The 24,327-nt window shown below is 40.7% G+C and overlaps 1 protein-coding gene across 3 annotated transcripts in view; it reads left to right on the top strand.

The window, feature by feature from the left end:
- Window positions 1-23,699, top strand: part of Pard3b (par-3 family cell polarity regulator beta) — a 993,253-nt gene extending 969,554 nt beyond the window's left edge. For 2 of the 3 annotated variants that reach the window (XM_048344902.1, XM_048344901.1), the window contains one exon: window positions 22,534-23,699. In XM_048344902.1, coding sequence (XP_048200859.1) covers window positions 22,534-22,894 — 361 coding nt within the window. In that variant the 3' untranslated portion in view covers window positions 22,895-23,699. The remainder of the gene's footprint in view (window positions 1-22,533) is intronic. The other variant, XM_048344903.1, reaches the window with a different exon arrangement.
- The last annotated feature ends 628 nt before the right edge of the window (window positions 23,700-24,327 follow it).

Below are 24,327 nucleotides of genomic sequence, written 5' to 3'. Positions count from 1 at the left end.
TTTCTGAGTTCCAGAAAGGCTAGGAATTCTTGGACTGTGTTACGGAATTCAAATCATAGTGGCATGAGGTTTTTCTAGGGCAGACAAAAAAAAAAAAAGATTTTCTCCTAATGAGTGATTGCTTTTAGTAGTGTGTATTTATTTGCAAAATAAGGGTATGATTTACCCACCTTGACAAATTCTCCCTCTGTCTTGGATCTTCACATCCTTTTATGTCTGCCCTTTATTTATATTGATAGCTGCCTATTCTTGCACGGCAACACCATTGTAATAAATCTCCATAAAAAGCCAATTTTCAGTTCAAGTTACTACAGGCTGAATATGAGGAAGACAGTATGAAAACACATATTGATTGTCCTCTTTTAAAAACTCCATGACAGGCTTGGCTCAGAACTTCTTTCATTTTGACTGGACTGCAGCTCAACCCAACATCAACTTACCATAATTCTTTTATGTGGAAGGCTATTATTGTATTATGACTTTCTTTCCTGTCACCTAATATCCAAGAAGGGTTCTGTGGGTGAGAGATTACTGGAGAATTTTCTTCATCTCAGATATTTTATCCCATATGGTTCTTCTCTCCTTCTCTATTTTAAAGGGGCAAATGGAATCTGTTCTGTTTCCTATTATTAACCTTGTCTGTACATTGCCTTGAGATACATATAAAATACATGTAATTTCTTTAGAGGTTTGGCATAAGATTAAAATGATTTGGATTTTCAAAATTTTATAAATTTAAAGCCACTATTTTCCTCTACTTGACCCACTGCCTAGTATTTCATGCTTCGTTATTGGAGCCGGATTACTGGAAAAGAATTGTCATGAGGCGGTAGGTTTCTGTTATACAAAGGCAGTTGCAAATTTTAAATCTGGGCCAGATGTCGCTGTACTTTCTTATTACTAAAAGGAAATTCACAAGATGTAAATTCTTTTGTTTTCCTTTAGTACTGAAGGTGGAACCCAGGGCTTCATGCATGCAAGGCAGGTGCTCTTCCACTTGAGCTGTGTTACCATCCTTTTGCTCCTTCTGCTTTGTCTTGTGGACAGGGCCTGCTCCTTTTGCTGCAGCCAGCCTCTAGCGAGGCTACCTTCCAAGTAGTTCAGGTTACAGGTATACGCCACATCTAAATACAAGTTATAAATGGTGCTACCAAATCTGTAGTGGCTGTTGTAAATCTTTGTCTAAAATTCATTGAGCCTTGCTTCCAAGAAATGGAGAATAAGAGTAGCACAACAAATCTACTTCCATCCTTGGGTCTCAAGGACACACAAAGGTGTGTCTTAGAAGCCACATTAACAACACAGTTGACTTGGAAGACCTATGACTATCAAGTGCCCATGGAATCTAGTCTCTAATATAATATAGAAATCATAGATCTCAAAAGGCCTTGAGATTTTTTTTCAATCACAAAAACAACTGGTCAAGAAATAGATGTGTATACGATAAAGTATATTTATGGTATAACTTTGGTTTTATTCCTTAAGCGTTTTCATGAAGAAGCTATCTAAATAAGAAGGACTCAAAAAAATCTATTCTTCACACTTCTAATGACCATAACAAATGCTAGAAAGTATCGGTTTTACATTTGGTGGTTGGCCATCTTTACTGTTGAATTATCTGCATCTGCATGTAGCAACCACTTTTCCACTGCATGGGCCATCAAGCACTGTGTGTTCTCTCTGTATCCCTGGCAGGTCACAAAGGTCTTTTTGGGAGCTGGGAATATGGCCTAGTGGCAAGAGTGCTTGCCTCGTATACATGAAGCCCTAGGTTTGATTCCCCAGCACCACATATATAGAAAATGGCCAGAGGTGGCGCTGTGGCTCAAGTGGCAGAGTGCTAGCCTTGAGCAAAAAAAGAAGCCAGGGACAGTGCTCAGGCCCTGAGTCCAAGCCCCAGGACTGGCAAAAAAAAAAAAAAGGTCTTTTTGGCACTTGATAGTATGAGCATTGCTCTGATTACTCTCTGTAGCTTTTCCTTTCTTTAATGTAGGTAGAGTCACTATGGGAGACTTCATTTTTAAGTCAAGCACTGTATTGGACTAGCTCGTTAGTTTTATTGCTTTTCATTAATTTGGATTTTCTAATGTCTTCTACTGTGAACCCTAATTCTAATAAATGGTAAGGAAATACAGAGCATCACTAATTTCATCAAATGGAAAATTGTTCTGAGCTACTTTTATCTCTCTTCTTCTGCTCCCTTCTCTTTCCCTAGTTTCCCACTCAGAGCCCTGCTTTACAGAGAGAATGACAGAAGCACATGAGAATGAGAGTCTAGTTTATGATAGAAAAAGCAGACAGGATAGCTTTACTAAAGAAGTCTGGAAGGCCAGTTTGCCTTCTCACTACTGTGTACCTGACACATAGGAGGCATTCAACTAAACTTTACAGCAGAAAAGACAGGAAGGAAGGGGAAAGCTTAGGAAGACTAGGCAACTGAGGGACATTTTTCCTGACTCTTCACTGGAAGGTGTGTCAGAATGGACATTTCTTGCCTTTTAATCATCCTGAGTTTAAGTGTGGACAGTCTGTTTTTATTAAGTTTTGTAGAATTTCTAATTAAACTATGAAAATTCTTTCACTAAAAGTAAGTCTTTCTTTTGGTACTTTATGGGGTTTTTTTCATATTGAAAAAAAACCACCTCTACCAAAAATGCATAAAGCAATAGAATAATTGTGACCGGGACAACATGGAGTGTTTTCCAAGTTTCAATTTTCAATAGTTTGTATGTATCCCAGCGAATTCTTTCCAGAGCTCAAATTTCCCATTTTTGTTATGCATCCAGAGACCTGGGTTTTTAAAAATACATTCAGCAATTTCTATCAAACATGAGTGATTGGACTTCATCCAAAGAAGCAATGATTTTTTTTTCAAGTGAGCAGTGTTTTGTCTTGTTTTGTTGTATATGTATTCTATAGAAATAGAGAATGCCAGTTTTAAGGGTTGGCAAAGAAAAAGGACCATTGAACAAAGGAGAACTTAGACTTACCCTTGTTCTTGATTCTGGTGGGAGTTCAGATGTGCACACTTAGAAAATCTCATGGGGCTTGTACCCATGAGATGAATACATCTATTATATATAAGCTATTCCTCCAATATATTACAAACTAAAGAAAGCAAAGAGTGGTCCATATTTGTCTGGACTGTACTAGCCAGTCACTGCATGGCAGGAATGGTGCTCTTTGGAAAACCTCCAGAGCTGTGGCTGTAACTGTTCTCTGGACAGCTCCAGCAATATGAGATCCCTAGATAGCCCTGCCTTTCCCAGACTCACAGGAGAGCCATGTGTGGTGGTACACTGTAATCCCACTTTCTCAGGAGGCAAAAATAGTGGAACCATGTATTTTAGGACAGCCCAGGCAAGAATGTGGACACTATCTGAAAAGAAAAAAAGAAATAGAAGTAAAAGAACAGGAGCATGAATCAAGTGCTAGAAAGCTTTCCCTAAAATACCTTAAATTCAAACCCCAGTAACACACACACACACACACACACACACACACACACACACACACACACACACACACACACAAATTCCCAAGCAAGCTAGCTTCCTACTTCATACTGTTGTTAGAAAAATGTTTCCAAGTTGGCCGCGGAATAGTCTATTTGCCATTCAAATAAACATCATGAGCCTTATTAGTCTTTTTATAAAATCAGTATGCTGCAGAATGAGATTAGGATCTATGAAAGCCAGGCTCCCCAGACCTCCGTTCCCACAGCAACTCTACATCCAGGCCCATCTCAGATGATGAACATAAACAGAGAGGTAGATGGAGATGAGGAACTGATTAAGGCTTCATGTTCCTTTGGCTAGAGGGGAAAGCAACAGGCTGAAGAGATAGGTAAAAGGGGGAAGGTCATTGCCATAACTTCCTTTTTTATTTATTTTCCTGGATCTGAGTGAGCAGGAGTTTTCATGACACATTTTATATTTAGACATCTAACTGCAAACTTCTATTTGCATAGATACCTGGTTGCATACTTCCATTGCTGTTACCACTGCAGAAGTGCTATAGGACTAGAGGCTGGGCCTATTCACTTTCTCATAAGTAGACATATCTGCTTATGAAAGTTAGTTGTAGACACAGGTATCTGAATCAAAAAGTGCTTGTTGAGAATAAAAATCCTCTAGACACCCTCCTACACTCAAGGTTTGTTTTTTTCTTTTTCTCCTCAAGACAGTCTTCATCACACTAAAAGAGAATTATTCTAGACTTCTTGCTTTTCATCTTCTCTGTCCTGAAGATGTTAGGAACTGGGCCTTGCTGAGATAATATGAGCTACCATGAAGATTTTCTCTTCTTATGTAGTTCACCCTACAATACTTGTATTCATACCAATAGACATCCTTCACTATCCACAAACAATTGGAAAGTATTATTGGTCTCTGTCTATATTATTCAATATTTGTATACATCAATAGAGAAAGAAAGAGATATATGGGTGAAAAAAACTTAAACAGACATCCAAAGACAGTCCTAGACTTCAGGTTCAGCTCCTTGGGAACTTAGAAAAAGCCTAATAGTCATTGTATTTGGCTTTCTTCTCACATGTCTTGGCTGTTTCATCTCAGGTTGTCTTTTCTTCCATGGGGCCAACATAGCACCAGCCTAATAGCTTCCATGTTGGCCATGGAATAAGTAATAAGGACTCTCAAGTCCTAGAATTGTTTCAGGTTGATTTTACTGGGGTAGGTACTCAACCATTAACAAAACAATCCACCATACCTAAGGGAATCAGGGTGACATCACTCATCTTGAACCACATGGACCACGAGTGGGCAGGAATGACTCTCCAAAGAACAGAATGCGGGCTGGGGATATAGCCTAGTGGCAAGAGTGCCTGCCTCGGATACACGAGGCCCTAGGTTCGATTCCCCAGCACCACATATACAGAAAATGGCCAGAAGCGGCGCTGTGGCTCAAGTGGCAGAGTGCTAGCCTTGAGCGGGAAGAAGCCAGGGACAGTGCTCAGGCACTGAGTCCAAGGCCCAGGACTGGCCAAAAAAAAAAAAAAAAGAACAGAATGCTATCATCAGAATAACATAAGATGGATGTTAGACAATACAAAAACAGCAGCTTTCTACCATTGCCACTTGAAGCCCAAGAGAAGAAGGAAAAATAGAATCAAAGATAGAGGAGAAAAACAAGAGATCTTATTCACACAAGAAGATAGATACCAAGTGCCTGTCCCCATTATCTGTCAGACCAATGCATAAAAATCTTCTGTGTCCTGATCTGATGGCCATTTGACAGGCAGACTTTAAGAATGCTTCATCCTGGGCTGGGAATATGGCCTAGTGGCAGGAGTGCTTGCCTCATATTCGTGAAGCCCTGGGTTTGATTCCCTAGCACCACATATATAGAAAACGGCCAGAAGTGGCGCTGTGGCTCAAGTTGGCAGAGTGCTAGCCTTGAGCAAAAAGAAGCCAAAGACAGTGCTCAGGCCCTGAATCCAAGGCCCTGGACTAGCAAAAATAGATAAATAAAAATAAAAACAAATAAAAAATTTAAAAAAAGAATGCTTCATCAAGTGAACACAGCCCAGTGTTTTATCCATCCATATAATCCTACATGAAAAAAGAAGAAAGGCAGGGAATATTATGTCTCTTCTGAGACCAGGCCTGATGGCCTGTTGGCTGCTTCCCAGCTTCCTTTGGGTTTGGGTGCATGCATCTATGACTCACATTATAGTTACACATGTGATTCTGTTTGCTTTGAAAACGTGAACAATCACAAACTCATGTGCCCAAGTATTTTTGAAGAGGTGACATCCGGGTGGACCCCCACATAGATGGCTATAGAAATATAAAATATAAGCAGAGCAAGAGAGAAAAAAGAGCAACTGTTTAGAGTATACATGTTAGTATATTTTATATACAGTTTTACATGAACATAATCCATAAATTTTGTGAGAGTGGTGATAACTTGCCTCATATCCATCTGGAGGAAGCAGATTTTTGGAGAAGATAAAGGTCTTTGAACATATGAGAATATTTGTAAGGCTGAAAAAAAGCACATGAGGACTAAGTAAATAAAAAGTTGAGTCAGGGAGAATAATAATAATAATAATAATAATAATAATAATAGCTGGGGCTACCAATCATTCATTATGTCCAGACACTCTAATCAGTGCATACTCACATTCTTATTTAATGTTCCTAGCTGAATGAACACAGATAATCTTTCTGTCCCACATTTATAGCTGAGGAAATTGAGACCATCTATAGAGGATGAGCAAACTGATCCAGAGTCAAACATTGACTAAGTGAAAACTGGAAACTCTTTGTTCCTGGCCTCTTGCTGTCTCACCCCTTTTTTTTGCCCAGCAGAGTCTATGCAGAGAGACAGGATTGTCCAGTTCGAGGTAGGTTCAGACCATAACACAGACACAAAAGGGGAAGGGGTCAAGAGAGGCCTCAAGGAGAGAAGTTAAAACTAGGTCTGGTGGTTCAGGTCATCTAAGAAAAGAAAGTCCATCTGGTTTGAATAGAAATTCAAGGTCCCAACTGGCCAAGAGGGGCACAGTCTGAGACAAAGTATTTATAAGACAAAGTTTGTTTGGGTACTGGAAAGATCCAGCACAAATAAAGGCAACACACACCCACCACAGACATTAATTCTCAAGGGTAGAATCTCATTGCTTGTATTATTTTAATAGCTAGGACAGCACTTTGGGCCTTAAGAAAGTAATGGGGTATTTCTGGCAATACCAATGATATCTTGCAATTGAATAAGACTTGGTTAATTACATGATAGTTTTCTATACTTTTTCCCCCTAATTTGATCTCCCCAAAACTTGGAACATGGCATTCCTATCCCTCGCTTAAAGAAAATGAAATGTCTCACCCACAGCCAAGTGTCAGGGCCCGGACTTGAACCTATGTGGCTTGACTCTGAACCCAGTGCTCTTGTTTACTATAGAGCCTCTGAGCAAAACATCAAAGCTGCCTCATCTGCTGGAGCTGGTGTGGTGGGAGAAAGGTGAGACTGCAACCAAATGAGCACTCAGCCTAACATAAAGAAAAGCCTAGTTTCCACAACAGGAGCCTCTGGACTATATCCACGAATAGATAGTTCATGGGTGCTATCGGGTGCCAGTAGCAAGTCCACAGGGAACTCGGTAGCAATCCTTGTCCTCATGAAGCACACAGTTCATTGGAGACACACAGGAAAATGAATAATTAAATAAAGCGGTTAGTGATTTCATAGCAGCAGAACTTTTCCAAAACAAGACACACAGGAAAACAGATAATTAAATAAAGTGGTTAGTGATTTCATAGCAGCAGAACTTTTCAAAAACTTTTCCAACACAAATATCACATATGTACTATGTTAAAGAATTTCCATGATTATATCTAATCTTACCATATAAATTTAACCAATCATGACATACTCTTCTCTGACACCATTCTGTCATCTCATAGGAGATGATGTCTCATAGGAGGGACATCGATTCAGAAATGAAAGATGAGGATGAACTTGTGTCTGGGACAGGTACGGCTTGGCAAGAATACCTCTCTTGACCTTTGAGCGCCCACCCCCAGTATCAGTTCTTTAATTCCTCCCTTACAGGGCCATCATCCTCATGTATGCCTCCTCTCTGCATGCCCCCACCCCCATCAGGCCCATTACTCTCTTCCATATTCTCATATTACTTAGTGAATGGGCTTACAACCATCTTTTGCTTCTTAGCTCTTTCTGTCTCCTCTCAGAAAGGCAGTCTGATCCTCTGAGGTAGATAACGGTATTCGTACCTGTTTAGGATGCTTGATGATATTTTTAGAATTAGTTTATCACTATTATGAACCATGCTAAGGTGGCCTTCTGAGTCAGAAACACATTGAAGTTTTTTTTTATTCTTCACTCTTTTTATTATTTTTATTATTATTATTATCTTTCAGTAGTTGTACAAAGGAGTTGCCATTTGACAAAGCAGTTGAGAGTTTCCTTTGTACAGCTTTAGAACCACAGAGGATAGATAAGAGGATTATTCTTTTTAAAAAAAATTGTATTGAAAGGTGATATACAGAGGGTTTACAGTTATGTAAGTAAGATAATGAGTACATTTCTTTTTGAATTGTGCCACCACTTCCCACATTTTATCCCAGTTTTTCCCTCCAGACTCCCCCCTCTTCCCCACAAGTTGTATAGCTCATTCTTTAAGTAAGCATTTGACTTCTGAAAGCAATTCTGAGTGTTGAATGCCTAACTCTCCTCCAAAGCCATTTCTTTCTACCAGAAAAGTCACTAGAAAAACAGGTATAAATTTAGTTATTTTTTTTCTATCTTGATTTTTCCTGATTATTTTTTAACTTTCAGTGATGAATGTGATTAGCAATTTAGTTCAGATTTTGGTTGTTAACACCTTTTTTTAACCTCAACTATGTTCCCTATTTATAAATGGTTTTAAGACTGCTAAAATTCTGATGAGTCTTTTTCAGCTTCTGGTTTTACCAAATTGTAGTTCACTAAACCAGTCTTAAATTAATCAACTAAGTAGAGAATTCCCCAATGAGATGTTGGCGAACTAATATGTTGTAAATAAAACAATTAAAGGGCTAGTTCACACCTCATCAAATTGCTTAACAACCTGATAACAGCTAACTACATACATTCCTCATAAAATCGTGGAATCAAGTGGTAAATTCGAGCCCACCTTTTCAGAAGTGGGACACATTTGCTGTTTAACTGAGCTCTTATATTAACCTGCTGAAAGCTGGAGTGGAAACTCTACAGTTTTACCTTGTTGGCGATAGAAATAATCTGCCTAGTACCTCTCATTGGGGACTGTGAATTCTGATCCAGTAATCCCATTAGGCAAGGCAAGTTTCCATTCATAATTACACAAGAGTAATTTAAGACTTTGGATTCGTTTTTATCCCAACTTTCCACCAATATGCTTTTACCCATATCATTTCATTGGCTTTTGCGAGAAGAAAAGCGCATATTACTTTACAGATAGAGAAACCAAGGCACAGATAACTGAAGAGGCTTAGCCAGAGGCACCTTTGCAGGGGTCAGGCTGAAAGGCAGCAATGTGAGCTGAGGTCATTTTAGATGGAACCTGTGTGGTTCCTGGCAGGGTCATGAAATTGTGACACCCTCCTTCCTCAGCCCCCCCCCCCCATGCTGCCTAGCATCGTATCTGAGGCCATTTATTCTAATGCCTTCATTTTGCAAAGTTGAAGATAAGACTTGATAAAATAAAATGACTTACCTGAAACTCCCTGGATATAACTCTGTCTCTGGAGTTCCTAAGGACTGGATGGAGAATCATTTCTAAAGATTTAAAAGTAAACTGGGTAAGGTGATAGAAATCTTAGTCTACTTCCCAGGACACTGACTTTAATATAAGAAATTTGAATAACACACACCTTTAAGTGGATGATGCAAACTGAATGGCACCGAAATCTAGATGGTGAGATTTATTCACTTGGGGCAGAGACTGTGAATCTAAATAGAAATAAGGGCTGCGGGGGTGGGGGTGGGGTGGGGGAGATATTATTGTGAGAGGCAGGCAGGAGCAGGGCCTAAGGAACTCTTATGTCCCCATCTTGAGAGAGAGGCTCCAACTGGTTGTGAACTTTTAAATCTCCATAACCAGCTGAAGAATTTCTAGACGTCCTGTGACCTGTGTGCTCGTGCATGCCTGTGTGCACATATGCATGTGTGGGTGTGTAAAACAAGCCTGTATGTTGCACACCTGTCAGAGGACTTCTTGAACTGACACATATTAATGTGGAGAGAATGCATAGAGTCTGAGCTGCTCCACCATCAGGATTTGCTTGCTAGTTCTTTTCACTGTCACCTTAGAGTCCATGTAGATGATTATATATATACATATATGTATATACACACACACACACACATATATATATATATATAGAGAGAGAGAGAGAGAGAGAGAGAGAGAGTTGAGTATGACTTCAAATTCACCAAGTACTGAGGCCCTTATTATGATTGGCCATTCTTCCTGGGCTTTTCTTGTTCCGTTCCCATCACAGGAAGGGGAAAAGCCATAGTTCTATTATCCACATTTTACACAAGAGGTATAAAAGTTAAGCCACCTGGATCCCTTGCCAGACAGCACCTTGCACAATTCCAGCACAATCCTCAGCCCCTTAGTGGTATGCTGCCTTCTCTACACTGACACATCTTGAGGTCCCTCAGATCTGAAGAACCCTGAGAACACCTGCTCCCACCAGGGCATGCCCATCCAGTTCCCACACAGCTCAGCAGGTTTAAAAGCTTGGGGTGCACAAGGACAAAAAGAGGGCTTAGTCTTCCGTCTCTCTGAAGCTCAAAACCCAGTGAGCATAGGACACACGGTAAATAACATTTTATTTGGTAATGGCTCTTTAGTTTTAAATCACTTCAGCATTTACTTTTAATTAATTTCTTTAAATTAGATGATTCATACTTGTAAATATTTGCTTTTCTGCGATAAGCTCTTATTTAAATTATTAAAGCTGCAGTTTCATGACTGACTTGGAGGATTGAGGTTGCCATTGCACAAACAGAATGCATGGGATGGAAAGAGGGAAAAGCATCTGAGGTGGCGTGCACGGAAGGGCACCCGTGCCAAGAACAAAGCGGAGCTCAAACAAACAGAAGAGAGAGTGAATTTTCACTTTTCTTGGGATTGCTCAAGGACTCAACCAATAAGTCAGGAAGTTAGAGAAGGAACATAGGATGAAATAACACGCGAAGGAGCTCACTCACAGTAAATGCTTGAGAGCTACGCATTCATTTGCTAAAGGGATTGGAGGTGGGGTGTGAGAGGGGGGTTGTGAAAGATAAAGTCACAGGACAGTAAGTAGCTATATCAGAACAGTGGAGACAAAGAAGTAGAAGGGATGATGAGAGTAGGGTAATTTCATAAGCTACCCATCAGTTTGCGGGTAATTATAAGCCTTGATTTGCCAGCCTGCTCCATTTTACCAACATCAAAGATGCGGGTGGGTCCTAAAGAAGCAAGGCTGACAGGCTGTATTACAGCAGAAGGAGAAATGACAAAGAGTGCCCTAATTTCAATAAAGGAAGATTTGAAAGTAAAAGCTTGGTAATAACATTAATAACCAGGCTTTGCCAGCCGTGTAATGATCAGCCAGACAATGAGGAGGCCGAGGCAAGGAAGGGTTGAGGAGTCCAGCGCAAGCCATCTACCTGTGAATTGCTTGAAAACCTTTATTACTTGTTAGAAAATGATCCCAACAATACAGTTCAGTAACCTTTGTGCTTCAAGTCCATTTCATCTGCCAAAAAAGAAAAAAAGAGAATAAGATATTATTATCGAATCGCTTGTGCCCCAGAGCACTCTGTCAAATAATGAGCTGGATTCGGGAGCTGGATGGGAGGGTCTGGTTAGAACAACAGCTTAGCCCCCAGTGTGTCCACAGGGCCAAGGCCAGGGGTTTGGGGACCTGCTTAGCACAGATGGAAAGTGAAGGCTGAGAATCGCTTCTGTTCTGTAGTGAAAATTATCAGTAGATGCTGATTCCACGTCTAAATTAATAGAGAGGGGCCAAACATGCATCTGTGTATAATCCAGTGGCAACTGGGGAAGGGGCCCACGGTACTGGTGCTGAGCATGGGCACTGGAAGACTGTTAGCTTAATTGTCTCCAATTCTACCCAGCCATGTTGCTAGCAGAACAAGGTATCAAATTTCAAACTTCCACCCTGTACACTTCGAGGATAATGCCTGGCCCCTATACCAAAAATCTCAGATCACCATTGAGTAAAGGACATGGGAGGCCCTTCCAAGAGTAACCTGCTTAGAAATGAAATGAAGTCAGCATGGAGGTACTGTTGGCAAGCCTCTGATACCCAAAAGTGAACTCAACATTTCAGTTGCTACTTCTGTTTGTCTTTCAGCTACCTTATTTTAATTAAACTGCTAACATGCTCATGTCTTAAGACAGAAGGTGATCTCAGAGATTTTTGAAATGCGTTATATAAACCTCAGTCTTCTCGATGTAGGATTATTAGGTATAAAAATGAGGCGCACTTAAGGCAGATTGCACATTGAGACACACAAAAAACTCTTAGCAATTAAGCTGTCAGAATTTCAATTTGAGAGCATCACAGCCAAAACCTATAAACATCCACACAGTCAGCAAAAGAAGGCTGGGCTCAGCCAGGTACTGGTAGCTCATGCTTGTAATCCTAGCTACTTAGGAGGCTGAGATCTGAGAAACATGGTTCAAAGCCAGCCTGAGCAGGAAAGTCCATGAGACTCTTATCTCCAATTAACTATTTTTTTTTAAGTCAGAAGTGGAGCAATGGCTCAAGTAAAAGAGCACTAGACTTGAGCAGTACCTAGACCCTGAACTGAAGCTCTAGGACCAGCACAAAATAAGTTAAAAAGAAAAAAGAAAACTGAACTCACCTACCTTTAGAAGTGGTGCTGTTTCACTTGAAAGTAAGTACATTATGCTCAAAATTCCTTCAGTTCTGGTGGCAGCTGGCTAGGTGGTTATGAAATGTGGCTGTCCTTTGATTTTGCACTCACTCATCTACAATTCTACACTTCTTGAATTGCTCCTTTGTGAAGCTGACCCACAACTTTGCCTGAACCCTAATGTACTATTGCTCTTATAATGGTCCAGATGAAAAGAGATATAAACCTACAATAAGACTACAGTACCAAGATGGACAGCATAGTTTAAGATGGACACATAGTTTAAAAGACATTTGCTACAACCCAATATCTAGCTGGAATGGCAATGAGAGAGTAGTCTAGATTTCCAGTAGGCCAACTCTGTCCATCATGTCATTCTCCAGAGAGACCATTACAAGACTATATGTCTAAAACATCCCATAGTCACCCTGGGATTCCTTTGGGCATCAGCATCCTTTGGTCCTTTGGGAAAAATGAAGGATCTTAGCCCATCTCCTGGATTAAGAGCCTCAAATTCTTCATGACTTGTTGTTATTGTTTACAAATATACCATTGATGCTGTGTCTGTGATACTTGTGATTAAATTTAGGGTTTTGCAGTTGCTAGCTACACACTCTTCCATTTGAGCGAGGCCCCAGACCTGCTACTTTTAGTTTTGTTTTTTTATTCAGATAGGATTTCTAGCTAACTTGTTCAGACCAGCCTAAACCATAATCCTCCTCTCTCTGCCTCTTGAGCTGGGATTATAAGCATGAACCTCACACCTGGCACTGCATTGATTCTTAATGACACCAACATTCAAGGCTTTTAGGACTTGAACACAGAGTGTTCACTTAGTTTACCTAGTTTCGTTCACTTTATTGTGTGGTTTCCCTTAGTCAGTGAAACCACGTTTTTTGACATTCACAAAAGGTGGCTGTAAACTTTTCTGTGTTCCAGGGAAGGTAGATCAAGAAGGTCTCTGAAGAGATTTCTTTCCACATGAAATTCTGGGTGAGCTCTTTGGCCTACCACGGGCACTCACTAGAAAATTCAGCTTCTTTTAGAAAAGCCAAAACACTCACTGGAAAAATCTTTTTGGCCTCTTCACTACTTAGATTCTTTCTTTTAAAAATGTATTTCCAAATGTAAACAAGAAAAAAAATTTTACCAAGTACCAGAAGGTACATACATTATCAGCATGCAGAAAGCAATTGACAATGCATAGTTTAGTGTTAGTCAAGCATGAAGCTCCTCTGTCTCTCTTGTCTGGACATCAAGCTAGGCCTTGTCACTTACGTGACTTTTGGTTGACTTAGTTAATATCTCTGTTACTCATTTTCCTCATCTACAAGTCAGGGTTTAAAATGGTACCTACCTTGTAGCACTGTTATGAGGTATAAATATGTTAACATGGATAAAACACCCAGGATAGAACTTAGCTTGCTGTAGCTGCTCAGGAAAGAGCTACTGTGCTATCTTGGTTTGAATCTTTGTGATTCTAAACCAACATTTGGAGCTTGTTAAGGAGACGATCAAACACTGTAGCACTCTGCCCAGCACTTACATTTCTGCCTCATAATCTCAGAATAAGACATTTGCAAGCGCCAGGATTTTCCTGTGTCCTAATGTAATCATGGTCCAGAGCCCCTCTCTCCTCCCTCCTCTACCTCTGCTACACACCCGTGAAAGTAACAATCTATAAGATTCCTTCATACTCCTTCCTCTTAGAAGGAATTCTAGTGATCAAAAGGGAGTTCACATCAAAATCCTCAGGCTCTGGAAATCAATAAGAGGGGAAAGGAGCCAGGACATATCATTCATCTCATTGATAATAATATAGAAATTAATGAGAGGGATAAAGATGTGGATGTGTCAATGACACATAAATGTCTTCTCCAAACATTGTATATACTACTGTATATGCATATCATCTAAAATAGATGAGGGAAAAGCAGCCCTTATGAGCAGTATATTTTACCTCAGGAATGTCCTGTCTCCATGTAGGACCTGCACCTTGGGCAGGAACTGTATAGTAATTCTCCAAAGGTGAGGGAAGTGGCTTTTAGAATTCAGACTGCTTACATTCCTCCACCTCTATCTGGCCTTCTAAATCTTCCCTTGGAAATGAACCACCACCTCTTGCATGACAATTAGATGAAACCTGCCACATTCAGATACACTGAAACTTCTAGAACCTCTGTTGGAATAGAGAGACAGACAAGATTTAGGCAGCCAATTAAGTTATGATTATGTGTTTCATTTGTTCTTTTTAAAACAATAAAATAAAAAAATACCTCATCTGTGGTTAAAAAGACCACAGAGGCACGGGGTAATTAATGTAGAGAAATGACCCAAATGGAGTTCATTATTATTTTGCAGCCACTCAAAATATCTTCTGGTTTCCACAGATTTCCTTTTCTCATAGGCATTCATGCATGGCCTTTCTCACTGTCCTTGGCACTATACTTCAGAAACAGTTCACCCCCTCATAGAGGAAATTGTTTTAGCAGGACAATTTTTAAGGAGTATTTCCCACCAACTGACAGGATAAAACACTGTTAAGGGCCATTTTCCAGATTGTGCCTGCCAAACTGTTACATAGAGGCTGAAACTCATTGCACATGCAGTTTGTTAGGAACCAAATTCTTGTGTTTGTAGTCATTGTTGAAAAACATGAAAGGAAGAAGGAATCAAACAGGATGATTGAAATTGTGATTTTCTAAACTGCTTTAGCAATGTTTTCTAAGCACTTGGTCATTACCATCTCTCCCTTGTTTTCTTTGCAAACATCTCTCTGGTGTTTACAAGGACCAGAAGCAACTGTTCTACACTCTCTTCTCATCCAAGTTCTTTGCAGAGAGCAAAGGCCTTCCCCTCATAATGCAATGGGAACTCTGAGTGATGAAAGTAGAATTTCCCCCACATAATCATTTCTATAACATAGGCCATCAAATGATCATTATATTTTATGATTCTCTAAAAAAAAAATCTGTCAAAATCAAAGCTATGTGAAATGCATTACAGAGAACTCTGGTAATCCTGGCCAACCACATTCGTGCCTGGACCAAGGATGGAGGCTTGGTAACTGGAAACCTGACTCTGAAGGAATTCCAAACACAGACTAAAAGCATCTCTTCCCACATAGCATGAACTGCTTAAGAGCCTACCAGCATATTACTTTGCACTGTTTTTGGTCCCCACAGCTTTGCAGTATTTTAGAAATGTCAGAGGAAAAAAATCTGCCGGCACCCACTCAGCTACTAAACACTCTGTGGCAAGCTTGAGAAGAGTTTCTTCCTCCCATTTCATCCCAAAATTGGTCACAATTAGTAACAACAACAAAAAAGAACCCATAAAGACTAACTTGAAACTTTAAAATTTGTCTTTGTCTTAACTTCTAATGGCACACACAGTATTTCTCAGAAATTAAGAGGAATGGGATTTTGTCTTTTAGGAGGTTTTCTGTAACTGGAAAATCCAACATGTTTGTTTAAACTGGATATTCTTACCTTTGCTCAGAATTTATGATTTTTCACACTTTCCACTGAAACACTTATTTTTTAATTTAATTTTATTGTCAACATGATGTACAGAGAGGTTACAGTTACATACATAAGTTAGTGAATATATTTCTTGTCAAACTTGTTACCCCATCCCTCATTTTTCTCCTCAATTCAGATAAACATATATACAATACCCAGGGTACCAAAATTACATACAGTGACAACAGGGGATAAACCATAGGAAAGGAAAACAAAAGGAAAAAAGAAATTACTTCATATAGTACATTAAAAATAACAACAATTAAAAACCACTGTTTCCATATCTTGGAATTTACTTCACTTAGTACCATCTTATATGATCATATGTACATAGCTATTGAGCCATTGTGATCCTCTACTAGGACTATCCTAGACATATACTAAGTATTACCAGTGAGGGAAATCATAGAGTCTGTGTTTCTTTGGGTGTGGCTCACTTCACTTAATATGAGTTGTTCCAAGTCTTTCTATTTCTTCATGAATGGGGCAATGTCATTCTTTCTGATGGAAGCATAGAATTCCATTGTGTATATATACTACATTTTCTTGATCCATTCATCTACTGAGGGGAATCTGAGTTTGTTTCATATTTCAGCTGTGGTAAATAGTACTGCAATAAACATGGTTGTGCTGGTAGCTTTAGTATGGTCTTGTTTGCGATCCTTTGGGTAAATACCCAGAAGTGGGGTTACTGGGTCATAGGAGAGCTCTATGTTTAGCCTTTTGAGGAACCTCCACACTGCTTTCCAGAGTGGTTGAACAAGTTTACCTCCCACCAACAGTGTAGGAGGGTTCCCTTTTGGCCACATCCCTGCCAGCATCTGTTGTTATTAGTTTTCTTGGTAATGGCCATTCTAACTGGGGTAAGGTGGAATCTTGGTGTTGTTTTGGTTTGCATTTCTTTTATGGTCCAAGATGTTGAGCATTTCTTCATGTGTCTATTGGCCATTTTTATTTCCTCTTCAGAAAGTCTCTATGTCTTTAGCTCTCTTGTAAATGGGGCAGTTGTTCCTTTGAGAATTTGTTTTATAGAGATTTAATTTTTTGAGTTAAAAGTATATTTTAGATACAAGGCCCTTGTCTGTTGTATGGCTAGTGAAGATCTGTTTTGTTGATTCTTTCAATAGCTTTTTTGGACTCTAATTCATTTAATTCTGATTTAATCTTAGTTATTTGTTTCTGTCTACTGGATTGGGAAAACCATTATTTTTTTTAACCTACTAAACTTAGCCCCTCTCTGTCCTCACTGAACATGTCTTGATCACTTCTGATCTCTTACTCTTGAGCTTTCTTTACCCTTCTTTGTCTTATAAGAAGCTCATTGGAGCCAGGCACCGGTGGCTTATGCCTGTAAGCCTAGCTACTCTGGAGGCTCAGGTCTGAGGATCTTAGTTTGAGGCCAGCCAGGCAGGAAAGTCCATGAGACTCTTATCTCCAAAAAACTGTGCAAAAACGCCAGAAGTAGCACTGTGGCTCAAGTGGTAGAGCATTCATCTTAAGCAAAAGAAGCTCTGATATAGCACCCAGGCCCAGAGTTCAAGCCTCATGACTAGCAAAAAAAAAAAAAAAAAAGCTCATTGGATTAAATACACCCTTGGTTCATAAACCTAACCTTGAGACAATAGGTACTTCATGATCACCTTTGTATTGCAAAGATTTGTCAATGATACTTGAAGAACTGAGGGGTATAAATATTTTTTAAATAAACTACAGCAGACTCAAGCTTAGTGCATCTCTCAAGCATGTGAATTTCCCTGTTCTTTCTTGAGTGAGAGGAGAGGGCAGTGAGTTAAAGGAGATGGTGGAGAAGTTGGTGTAGTCCTGGTTTCTGCATCTCTTGGGCACGGGTGGCATACATGAAAGTCATCCATCATCCTGATGTATTCTGGTGGAGAAAAGATGGGTTGGCGCTAGGACTGGGGAGCACTGGACATCACATCCATCTCCAGTGTGTATTCATCAACCACAGTCCAGTTCAGTACCAAAACCAAAGCAATCACACGTGAGTTTGATGATGCCTCCCTCGTGTCCTTTATTTAAACCCTGCACTGCACTGTACTCTGAAATGCGTGCCTTACAATGTTCCTACATTGTCCTGCTGATGACAGAAACAAAGGAAATTTATTTGCCAGAAGGTCATAAAAAATAATCCTTAACTGATTCTTCAACAAATAAATAAATAAGCATAACTTACCCATAGTAAATCTAGTTTATAGTTCATCTTGACTAAGATCCCTTTAAATTTTCTAAAAACCAGTAAGGATGACCTCATTGGTAAGCCAGGCAATTAAATTGTAGTCCAAAATTTATGGAACACCTACTATGACTCAAGTATTCTGCAAAGTAACAGAGATAAAACAGTATTCTTGGGGATCAAAACAAACCTGCAGTCTCTATCCTAATAAAGTTTATAGTATTTCCATGCTGGAGCCAATCCAACACTTGACTCGGGCTTTCATTTCTCCTTACCTTCTTCCTCTGAAAAAAAATTGAGTCAGTTATTTGAACCATCTTCAACTCCTGCTTCTTAATGAGCTGCTTTATCTTCTTTTTCCTTCATCCACCTCCACCTCCTACCCACACCTAATCCTCCAGGGTTACTGCATATGCTTGTGGCTATTCGCTTGAATAAAATCAGCCCTATGTGCCGAGTCCTGTGTTGAGCTCCAGAAGCGATCACTAGACATGAGAGACTCGGCCTACCTTCTAGATGCTGGTTCTTCAGTGTACTATATCGATGCCCAAGGCTGGGGGGAGAGGCAAGCATGACGAGAATGACTGCCTGTGGTGAGCACAGAGGAAAGGGATTTTCCTTGCAATTCAGGAGGAGCATGCAAAGATGGCAAATTTAAACTTTCTCAGCCCCCTTCCCCTGTTCCAATGAGTATAGCCCCTTCACTCCCAGCAAAGATGTGCCAGGGAATCTGTCCTTCCAACACTGAGTTCTTTTCTCAAACAGATCTATCTTAGCAAATATTGGAGCATTTTGCTCCATTTTGCTTAATGAAAAATACTGTAACTACATACCAAGATAGCAGAGAAAAAGAAAACCTGATGAAAAGAAGGTGATCTTTATTGTTCTTTACATATAAATAATGTAGAGCTTTGTCATGCCTGGGTCAAATGTTTAACAAGTATTATTACCTGTATGTCTAGGATAAAACTGAATGCCTGAGACAGTTTCTGAATTTTTTAAGCAAAATCTGAATATTTCTGGCTTTCAGAAATGAGCCTACTCAGAAACTTTAAAAAGCAAAAAACTTTAAAGATAGATATTTTCATGACAGTTCCCTCAAAGAGTGATAAAGAAAATAAATATAGGCTTGTTTCTATTTCCTTGAGTGGCTGTGGTTTCTGTGTGAGATTTTAAATTGGAAAGTCTTTTTTTTCTTAAAGAAAAATAATAACACATACAAATAAGACTCCTGAGGTCTCATGAAAAATGAGAGGTTTTGAAATACTGATACAGTGCTGTTGGGGCTTTTGTTTTAATCAGAATCTCCTGAGGAAGCTGTCCCTAGATTTCTCAGGGTTGGCTCAAAGCAAGTAGCATTGGTCACCAGCTTATCACAAGCCCTATATATTTATAGGACCCAGGATAGATTGGTTTTTGTGCTTCCCTTACCAACACTAAATTTCACGTAAATCAGCAGGCTATGTGGTTTACAAAGCAAATGATTCAGCTTCATCTTCTTCCTCCTCTAGCCAGTTCTGTAATAAAGAGAATTTATTTTCCTGTTTAAAAAATATTCTTTTAACTGGGCACTGATGGTTCATGTCTGTAATCCTAGCTACTCGGGAGGCTGAGATCTGAGGATCACAATTTGAAGCCAGTCCAAGCAGAAAGATTTGTGGGATTCTTATCTGCAATTAACTACTAAAAAGCTGCAAGTGAAGCTGTGGCTCAAATGGTAGAGTGCCAGCCTTGAATGGAAAAAGTAAAAGGATCGCGCTTAGGCCCTAAGTTCAAGCCCTAATACCCAGCACAAAGAAAAAGAAAATACTGTTCTTTTAAATGTTTGTGTGGGTGTGCACATGTGCATACACATTGACACATGCACACAGCATATGATAATATTCGCAAGAAGTTAGAGATTATTCTGGCAAAAAAAAAATGGAGGAAATGATGTAACACACCACCCTCCCAAAGAAAGAAAAATTCTCCTAGCCCTCTTTGAACCATAAAGACTGTTTTTATAAGCCAACTCATTGTTTTTCTTCTCTCTGAGAAATTAAAGATGTAACTGCTATGATGAGCTCTACAGGAAAAGACTATTTCCAGGGTTTCAGTTCTTGACAAAGTGCAGCCCCCTCCCTTGGTTTCTGCCACTTGTAAGCAAACTCTCAGAAATAAAATCTTCCTGTTATCTTGAGGTCATCCTCCTGGCCCTGGGGAATTGTCCCTTCTCCTTGCAGCAAGAACTGGATGGCAGGAGGGCAAGGTATGAACAAGAGGATAGCTGATGTCCCTGTGTGCATGTCGCAGAGTCACTTGGCGTGGTTTATGCCTCATCACCACTTCATCTGGATTGTCTCTCCAGAAAGTAAAAACAAAGAAAAAAAGAAAGTGTGCCTGTCTTTTATAATGTTCTGTTTTAAAAGAGAGAGAAATCTCTGGGGAGAAGAACAGGACCCTGAAGTTCCAAGGCCTGGAATTCCTCCTCTCTCTCTTCCCATTTTAAACAGGAAACACTCATGCTCTGAGAGTCCAGAGGGAGCATTGGTTGTATGTTCATTTTAAGGCAGATAATGTTTGTGTGTTGCAAATGTCAGTGATTTATCCTAAGGGTTTAAAATGAGTGCAGGAAAACCACATGTTTCACTTCATGCAGAGAAATATCTTCTGTTAAGTTTCGAGAGAAAGCACAGGTTAAGGACTTTTTAAAGTATTTCTGAAATCTCCAAAATAAAACCAGAGGAAATAGAAATGAGCAGAGTTAGGGGGGGGGGGGCTTTAAAAATTCTTATGCTACAAGACTGGAAGTTTGTTAAATCAAAGATGACATTCTCTGGGAAAGACATGATGCAACCTGGGTCCTTTCTTCTCTGGGGCTGCAGTGACAGATGATAAGCAATGTATTTGTGCTCTATTTGTCATGGGCAATTTAAAACAGAGCAAAGCAAACTGCACTGAATAATAGCAGCTGATGCTATAATAACTTGTACGCAAACAATTTAATTTTTTTTATCTGAAAACTCTCACTAACTAAATTACCCCAAGCTCAAGGATCTATCTTTCATTATTATACACAGCCAAATTAAGATGCATCCACACAAATGCAGTGGGAGAATTCTATTGTTCATCTTTATGGATGGGTGGATGAGTTCACAGGCTGTTTTCCATGAGCCCAGAGCTTGTCAAATCTTCATTGATTTGGGGAATGGACAGAGCCTTTTTAACATCCAACTCTGAAGATTACAGAGTGGTTTTGACCCTCACTGACAGTGGCTGATTAACCACGGGCACTGTGTTCTTACAGCCCTGTCATTTCTTTCAAGTGTTCTATTAGTCTATGCTCTGACATCGAAAAGCTTTTCATTTATTATTGTTGTTGCTGTTTTTCCTTTAAAAATAATAATAAATTTCTAAGGGGGGGATTGGATAAAAGTGGAAGGACTCAGGGATATGATTGTGAATGGTGGTGGTAAATATGTGCACAGAAGGTTTATGGGATTTTAAGAGCTGCAAACAGAAGTCATGTGTTTCACCCCAGGCTAGACAAGATGCCGTCATCTGCACATTGTCTAGAGACCGATTGCTTCTGTTATGGCACACAGATCAGAAGACGCTTGTTGTCTTCAGTAGAAAGATCCAAGCAGGGTCGCTTCCTGTTAGTGTTTATTCTTGCCCTGGACCTTTTCTGTATGTCTGCCCATTACACAAGGCAACTGACAGCTGTTTTGGTTTTTCCCATTCTGCTACTGGTGGTACTTCTTGATTTCACCATGTTATATCAGAGTCTGGGTGGGTAATTCCCAGCCCTGGATTGGGAGCTTTTTCTGAGAACCACGGAAAGAAAGAAATAGTAATCTACACAGAACTGTGACAACAGCCAGGACCACTAAAAGAGCCCCTCCCAGACCTGGGAAAGGAGTGAATAGAGCAGTGGCAAATCTCTGACTCCAACTAGCCTCTACATTTCTGTTACCATATCTGGGACACTCTTCAGAGAATCAAAGGTCTGATCGACTATACTGGGCCCCAGCCTTACCAGAGCTACCATCACTGCCTAATAGAGGAAGCTAGTTTAGCTACTATAATGAAAATCAACAGAAGAGGATATAAACAAGACCAAAGAACCAACAGTGAGCATAAGAAGTTCTAGTTAACATGGTGGCACATAGCATCACGGCCCCAGGCGCTTGCATTCCTGCTGCCCAGCCTTTCTCAGCACATGGTTTTCACCTGTGGTCTCAAGTGGCTGTCCCAATGGGCCGACAAGAAGGACAGAGGAGAAGGTTTCCTCTCTTGTGTTTGAGGGCACACATCACTTCTGCTTGCCTCCCATTATTTAGGCCTAATTTCTTGCCACAGTGAACAATACAGAAGTCTAAAGAGTGCTAAGCAGTTGCTGACATAATTCTCTGCTTTTCTTCATAGGGGAGGACCAGCAGACCCTGCCGACTACCTGACAGCAGCACCCAGAGGGCTCTACCAGGAAAGGGAGCTTCCGTACTACCCAGGGGCTCATCCCGGGCATCCACCCAAAGTGGGGAGCTATGCCCGCCCCCCAGATCTGAGGTTGGCAGATCTCCGCTACCCTCAGTGCTACCCACCCCCGCCTGCTCCCCTACACAAAGGACCCTTCCGACAAGATGTTCCACCTTCTCCTCCCCAACACCACAGAGTGCCAACCTATCAGGAATTGGGCAGAGCAGTGCCCCGAGGAAGCAGCCCTGACCAGTACCCCTACCGACCCCAGGACCCTCGGCAGAAGAACCCCATGACTGCAGCTGTATAGCTGAACACCAACAACATCAGTCCCTCAAGAAAGATGTCCAACACTACCTTCACCTAGTCCCTGATGCCTTCCCTAGGTTAACACTCTCCATGGTACACAGTAGCTTTTTCTCACTGAAGATGCAATACTTGACTGTCCATCAGGGCAGGAAAGGAGTAAGGGCTTCTTGTTTGGGGGGGGGGGGGGGTTGGGGAGGAGGGAGTGGCATATAGGATGTTGGATACTGAAGAATGAGGAAGAGTAGAGTCATAGCAACGATACTTCTTGATACTTGAAAGGCTTGTATAATTGCTCAGTTCAATGACAATGCCAATTGAATAAGCAACTAACAATGGATATGCCCAATGTGGCACTCCCTAGCTCGGATTACCTGTGCCAATGATGCCCACCCCACATCCCACAGGTTAGCAAGAGAGGGGCAGTTCCTTCCTGGTATCCTCACACATTCAGAGGAATAGTTTTGCACCTTCACTGGAGCAGTAAGGCCTACAGAGTGGCAGGTAAAGAGGCTAGTGATGTGGGTGCCTTAGTTAGTCCAGTGTATTCTCTGGGGGAACAAAGCTACAGCAAATATGACTAGTGATCTTCTTGAAATGTTTCATACCCAGAGGAGGGCTACAGAGCCCTTCTCCTCTGGGAGGTGTTGCAGAGCTAATCAGAGCTCCCAGAGGAATATAGTCCAAGGACCAAGGAAAGAGCTGAGAACGAGTGTTGACACTCCCATGGCCGTAACCTTTTTCCCACCCATATCCCAGGCACAGTCACTTGGGGGAGATATTTTGTTTCATAGTCATCCCCAAATCTTTTTTTTTTTTTGCCAGTCCTGGGCCTGTCCTTGGCTTCTCTTTGCTCAAGGCTAGCACTCTGCCATTTGAGCCACAGCACCACTTCTGGCCATTTTCTATATATGTGGTGCTTGGGAATCGAACCCAGGGCTTCATGTATAGGAGGCAAGCACTCTTGCCACTAGGCCATATTCCCAGCCCTCATCCCCAAATCTTTTACTTATCTTAATTATTGCAACTTTGGCCTCTACTTTAAGACTCCTATGAGAGAGCTAGAATGTACCTGGGGGAGAAAATATAGGGCCTGCTGGTCAGGCAACCCAGGAAAGCAATGCACCAAGGGAAGGGTGCCAGTTCCCCATTGAGTGCCAAACAGAACACATCTGAACTCAGGAACAGTAAGGAGCTGGCCATGGCCACTGGACATTGGCCACTGGCAGTAATGGATGATAGTGAATGATCGGTGGTGGTGGTGGTGGCAGTGTGTGTGTGTGTGTGTGTGTGTGTGTGTGTGTGTGTGTGTGTGTGTTCAATCATGTGTGATTACCAGTCTAGAGGATGGAAGATAAAAATGCTGTCTGGGAAGTTTGATGAGGAAGGGCAAAGAAAGAAAGGGAGAAGTATATGATTAAATCAATCTGTATCTGC

Source organism: Perognathus longimembris, chromosome 4 (assembly GCF_023159225.1).
Source record: "Perognathus longimembris pacificus isolate PPM17 chromosome 4, ASM2315922v1, whole genome shotgun sequence".
NCBI classification, from domain to species: domain Eukaryota; kingdom Metazoa; phylum Chordata; class Mammalia; order Rodentia; family Heteromyidae; genus Perognathus; species Perognathus longimembris.
This window is presented reverse-complemented; position numbering and strand designations above follow the sequence as displayed.